Genomic DNA, 6,015 nt, shown 5'->3' with positions numbered 1-6,015 from the left:
CTTTTCCCTCTCCCTCTCCCCGTTCGCGGCGCCGCAGCCCGCCGCGCCTTTCCCCTCACACCGGCGCCCGCTGCCGTGAGGCGGCGCGAGGGCACCAGCGGCAGTGGCAGTGGCGGTCCCCCAGGGGGCGCTGCGAAGCCTCCGGCAGTGCGCGCCGCAGATCCTTTCCCGCCTGCCGCTGAGGCGCGCGCCCTCTGCTTCTCGCGAGCGTTGGCCTCGCTCTCGCGAGAGGCCGCCGTGCGCCTGCGCGCTGCTGGACCGGGCCTGAGGCGGGTTGCTGCTGCGGTGGGTGACGGCCGGGGCCGCAACCGGGACCGGGGCCGAGACAGGGACCGACATCGACATCGGGACCAGGACTTGCCACCAAGATGAGCGGCACTCTGGCTAAAATCGCGGAGATCGAGGCTGAGGTAACGCGTCGGCCTTCTCCCCGGTCGGGGCTGGGCCGCGGTGCCGCTCCGTCAGGGGGTGACAGGGCCCTGTCGGTGCCGTTGGGGTCGTGAGGCGCCGGGCGGGAGCCGGGGGGTGTTGCGGCCCGGTAGAGCCTCTCCCGGCGGTGAGTCCTCGGTTCCGTGCTCTTGCAGATGGCCCGGACGCAGAAGAACAAGGCCACAGCTCACCACCTGGGGCTGCTGAAGGCCCGCTTGGCCAAGCTGCGCCGGGAGCTCATCACCCCCAAGGGAGGCGGCGGCGGCGGCCCCGGGGAAGGTGCGTTGTTCTGCGGGAAGGCTCCGGCCGCCGCAGCGGCGTCTGCAGACGTGGCCGCTCCTCCCTGCTGAAGTGCGGGGCGTGGGATGGAAATCAGTCTAACGAGGGTGGCTCTTGTCTGCTTGAATCGTGTCAGACTGTCTGCTGAATAAATCAGGGCAGCCGCCTTCTCTCCCTCTTGTCCTTTCTCGTACAGGACCTCGACCGTGGTTTGTGGCCCTTCCTCGGGCTTTGGGGTAAAGCCCTGGTTGAATCGTAAATGAAAGGACTTCTGTGTGTTGGCTAATATAATTTTATATTTGCAGAAGTCTTAGGGGTTTTACATGAAGAAGCATCTTGCAGCAGGCACCTGTTTTTATCTATAAAGATGTGAATTGTGTAAGCTGTAGTGCTTAAAGGGAATGTTCCACCTACACCCAAGGCAAGTATAGCCCACTGGGAAGCCTTGCAGCCTACACTTTATTGACAGGTATGCCATGGAGCGTTATACAAAGTGGCGCAAGGCAATATAGATTGTGAACTCTGTTTCATACTCTCATCCTCCTTTTAGGGAAGCTTACCTGGCTTTCATTCAGGCAGTGTTAAAACTAATAGTGGGACTGCTGTCCAGAACCTTAGAAGATAGAAAATGGCCACCTTTAAACAAATATTTTTGCTCCTTATTTGCAGGCTTTGACGTTGCAAAGACAGGTGATGCCCGAATTGGGTTTGTGGGTTTTCCATCAGTGGGGAAATCTACCCTTCTAAGTAATCTTGCTGGTGTATACTCTGAAGTGGCAGCATATGAATTCACCACGCTGACTACTGTGCCTGGAGTCATTAGATACAAAGGAGCAAAGATACAGGTGAGATCTTTTTGTGTCTATGAGGATAAGATGGTATATTTATGGATGTAATGGTGTTACAGCTGAATGGTCTAGCCTGATATTACCACGTTAGAAGTGACATGTAGAAATGCTTGAGAATGCATTGCAGATGTTTCCATGAGGAAACATTTTTTACCCTGCTTTTCAGTTTTCTCTGGGAAGTTGTTGTGGTAGTTCTGATATTCTCTATGAGATGATCTGTTCCGTTATACCAATAGGGCACATGGATAATACAATATATGAATCAAAGGCGAAACAGTTCTGATGTATTCTATTCAGATTTGCAGTAGTCAGCTGGTTTTGGAGAAAAGTAAAAGTAATATTTATTTTCTCCATGAAGAAAAATATCTTTCTCATGAGTTACTTTCCTTCCTCTGAACAAATAGCTACTTGATCTCCCAGGAATTATTGAAGGTGCCAAGGATGGTAAAGGCAGAGGACGGCAGGTCATTGCAGGTGAGTGTATTAGAGCTGGAGGCAGCATCCTATCACTGATTCAGTTAGTACAGCTTATGAGAATGAAGGGTTGAATCACCATTACTGATGTCTTTAAAAAGCTGAATTGTACTCTGGAATTGAGCTGCCTGCTGTGAAGCAGCAGCCATTTTCATTTTGTTCTGTTTTCAGTTCTGGCTTTATGCATTTGCTGAGTTCGTGCTCTGCGTTGACACTGCACTGAAAGTATATTACCAATTTTGAAGGCAGATGTTATCCCATATTAAAGAAGGCTGCTGCCTTCATTTCTTTACCTAGCTTATTGTCATCATTCCGGAGTCTGAATGTAGATAGGAAAGAAGATTTTTCCAGCCTCTGTGATTCTTATAACGTGTAAGGATCTGTCTATCAGTGATGCTTGGCCAGCACTGCAAACTTCAGTCTTATACTGGAATTTAAGAATAAGCAATATACTGGCCTTCAGGGGTTTAATATTGTCACTAGTCCACTGAGCCATATTTTGTGGTGTTTTGTCTCCAGTTGAGTGAGCATACTTTTTTGAGAGATTACTTTCTTTTTCTGATTCTTAGTTGCTCGAACCTGCAATCTCATTCTTATTGTTCTGGATGTGCTGAAACCCCTTGGTCACAAGAAAATCATCGAGAATGAACTGGAGGGATTTGGAATTCGTCTGAATAGTAAGCCCCCCAATATCGGTTTTAAGAAAAAGGATAAAGGAGGCATTAACCTTACAGCCACAGTAAGTTGGAAGTTTTCTGTAACCAAGACAAAAAAAAATTGCTTGAAGAAGGAGGTATTTGCAGTTAATGGTATGCCTGGGACCATTCCTGTGCTGTGACTTCTTCAGAAGCTGAACTGCTGTACTGTAGTCAGTTACTTTCCTTGGAGGCCATCCATACCTGTCCTAGGAGCCTGACCACTTCCTCACCCCCAAATCAGAGGCTTGGATACTTTCCAACAATTACAAGTTCCAAGGTCCAAAGGACAGTGTAAAAAAACTGCCTCTCCCTTGGTGACTACGGCAGTCTTCTGGAGAAGAGAGCTCAGAGTTCCAGGCCTTGCAACCTGGAGTACTCCTCGTTTTCCATTTACCGCTGAATCTTTAAGAACATAGAAATAGCCAGAGATACCAAAAATCAGAACTCTGCTCTGGAATCTAGGGACCTAACACACCGTCTGGGCACTGAACTAGTTGGTACGTGGGTTTGTATTGCAACTGCTCCCAGATTGACAGGAAACATTACTTCTGAAATGTCTAATTGCAGCTATCAGTGGGGCATTAATAGAAATAAAGCTGTCATCATTTAAATCTTTTTTTCCCTCTCCTGAGGCTAACTATGGTAAAATCATAGTCAGGTCCAATAATTTAACAAGGCAGCTGTTATTTTTAGTAATGGGTAAATGATTAATACTTGATTTGACTGTAAACTCATTTGTTAATACCATGTCTATGTTTAGTGTCCTCAGAGTGAGCTGGATACTGAAACAGTGAAGAGCATTTTAGCAGAATATAAAATTCACAATGCTGATGTCACGCTGCGCAGCGACGCCACTGCTGATGACCTAATTGATGTTGTTGAAGGGAACAGGTACTGTTGGGACCCTGGGTTTGGCATACTTGCAATTTATATTCCAAAGAGAAGAATCCTCTCAGGTTTGCTTCCCACAGAAGCTAAGATAGCAATGTGGTATCAACAAGTGCTGTTTAGCACCTTACTCTCCTTGTAAAAAATGAAGCTTTTTCAGAGGTAGTAGTGTATTGCAGCTAGGCTGCTGTAATGCTATTGCTTTCTCTTTGCAGGGTTTACATCCCATGCATTTACGTCCTAAATAAAATTGACCAGATTTCCATTGAAGAACTAGACATTATTTACAAAGTACCCCACTGTGTACCAATATCTGCTCATCATCGCTGGAACTTTGATGATCTGCTGGAGAAAATTTGGGACTACTTGAAGCTAGTACGAATGTGAGTCCCAGGTTCTTCATCTAGCCTTGCAGATATTTTTACTGTAAATTATTATGGGTTTACTTCATACTACTAATAGATTTCTTTGGATGAATTTATGAATGAATCTACTAATACTCATAATACAGTAATTGTAGTCCTTTAGAGTTGTATCTCTCTTCTTAGAACAATATAAAATCTATTGTAAAAAGGGATTTAGTATGTCTAGGTATCTGGCTGTCTGACAAAACTGACTTTGTCAGTTTTTTTCCTAATATATGTTGACTTTCTCACAGAAAAAGAAAATCGCAAGTCAGAACCATAATACCGTAGACATTCTTTTCCATCAACTATTCCTGTTTCATCTTCTTCTAAGCAGCTACAGAAAGCTCAGTAGTGATAAACCTTTCCAGTTACAAGGGAGAACCTGCTGCAGCCATTGGCTACCCAGATGCGTTTTCAGCTTAAGGACACCAAACAATTTCCAGAGTATCTGTTGTCACCACTGAAATAGTGGAACTTGGCACAAGCACCAGGCATGACAGTGTGAATGACCTATGAAATTTCATGATGGGTTGAAAGAGACGAGGTTTTGGTATTGACTGACTGTTCCATCTGCGTTACAGCTACACCAAACCTAAAGGGCAGCTCCCTGACTACACCTCTCCTGTGGTACTACCTTACTGCAAGACCACAGTTGAGGATTTTTGCATGAAGATCCACAAAAATCTCATTAAAGACTTTAAATAGTAAGTATTACTCTAATAGAATAATTTATAGAGAATAGAAGGTAATCTGCTTCCTGGTATATTCTTTCATTGTCTTGTAAACTAGAAGGGAGAACAGAGTTTTTTGACATTGGGTGGAATAGGTCTTGCTATGACAATTCAACCTAATACTTACATTACTATATTTGATGTTCCCATGCTCTTTCCTCGATAAATATCCTCTATGGTGAAAATATTTTTCTTTGTATTTGGAAGTAGTGCTAGATGCAGCATTACAGGCCTTTGTCCTGTATGCACAAGTATTTTGGATTACATCATACTTTGTTTTGATCTGCTTGTACTCCGGTTCACAGAGACCACTCATCCAGGTACTTGCAGGAGAACAAAAATAGCTCTTAAGCATTGCTTTCTGTATTAGCTTTGTGACAGAAATAGCTGCTGTTCTGCTGTTTGCGTATTATACTTGTAAGCCTTTGAAATTTGATTTTTCTTCTCCTTTCAGTGCACTGGTCTGGGGTTCATCCGTTAAACACAACCCTCAAAAAGTTGGTAAAGATCATACTCTTGAAGATGAGGATGTTATTCAGATTGTGAAGAAATAAAGTTGTTCTCACACAGTTTGACACTGTGCCTGAAATTTGTCATTCGTTGTAAGTGGCAAAGAACAAGCCCTTTCCGTCAAATCTGTAGGAAGTGGGTATTGGTTTTTTATGGTAAAACTGATGTTTCTGGCCAACTTCTACTGCAGCGTCCGATTCTGGCAGAACTTAGAGATGAGAAACTCATGTTAAGTGACTTTCACAAGGGCAAAAATCTTACAAGGAGGCTTTGATGCCCAGGATGATTTTCTGCTGCATGTATGTGTCTTTCCAAATTAGAAAAAAGTTCACACATCAGTAATTATTTTGTTCTCAATGAGAATAAAACATGAAAAGTAGAGGCTGAAGAACTGTATCTTAGGAAGCAAGGCTAGAGGACACAGCGTTCTAGCTCTGTCTGCCTTAATCTGAAATGTTCTTGTTTGAATACTTCAAGGCTATTAATAGTCCTGCACTTGTGGAAAAGATGGTAGGTTCTGCTCACGAGCAGTCCCTTTTTCAGTTGTTTATATAAGGGGAAGTAAACTAGATGCGTGGGTTCTACTGTGTTAGTGACTCCAAGCTTTTAAGTATTCTTCAAAGAATTTCCTGCTAAGTTTAGAGAAGTCAAGTTGCACAAGAGAAGCAGGCTGCTCCAGAAAGCAGTGGTTCTATTGCTTTTTAATAGAAATTAATAAAGTTAGAGCTCTAACACAGACAAAAAGCTTACC

General features: G+C 44.2%; 1 protein-coding gene across 1 annotated transcript; it reads left to right on the top strand.

The window, feature by feature from the left end:
• Positions 1–229: 229 nt before the first annotated feature.
• On the top strand, positions 230–5,343 carry DRG1 (developmentally regulated GTP binding protein 1). The gene is made up of 9 exons (XM_054219496.1): positions 230–410; positions 585–708; positions 1,378–1,553; positions 1,961–2,030; positions 2,600–2,769; positions 3,489–3,619; positions 3,832–3,999; positions 4,605–4,727; positions 5,209–5,343. The coding sequence occupies exons 1-9, from the start codon at positions 369–371 to the stop codon at positions 5,306–5,308; spliced, it is 1,104 nt and encodes a 367-aa protein (XP_054075471.1). The 5' UTR covers positions 230–368; the 3' UTR covers positions 5,309–5,343.
• Positions 5,344–6,015: the final 672 nt, after the last annotated feature.

Source organism: Rissa tridactyla, chromosome 13 (genome assembly GCF_028500815.1).
Source record: "Rissa tridactyla isolate bRisTri1 chromosome 13, bRisTri1.patW.cur.20221130, whole genome shotgun sequence".
NCBI classification, from domain to species: Eukaryota; Metazoa; Chordata; class Aves; order Charadriiformes; family Laridae; genus Rissa; species Rissa tridactyla.
Note: the sequence above shows the minus strand (reverse complement) of the source record. Positions and strands in the feature narration are given on the sequence as shown.

Coding starts and splice junctions, on each gene's coding strand:
- DRG1 (XM_054219496.1), top strand. CDS start 369: ATGAGCGGCACTCTGGCTAAAATCGCGGAGATCGAGGCTGAG. Junction 709..1,377: donor CGGCGGCGGCCCCGGGGAAG/GTGCGTTGTTCT, acceptor CCTTATTTGCAG/GCTTTGACGTTGCAAAGACA. Junction 3,620..3,831: donor GATGTTGTTGAAGGGAACAG/GTACTGTTGGGA, acceptor TTCTCTTTGCAG/GGTTTACATCCCATGCATTT.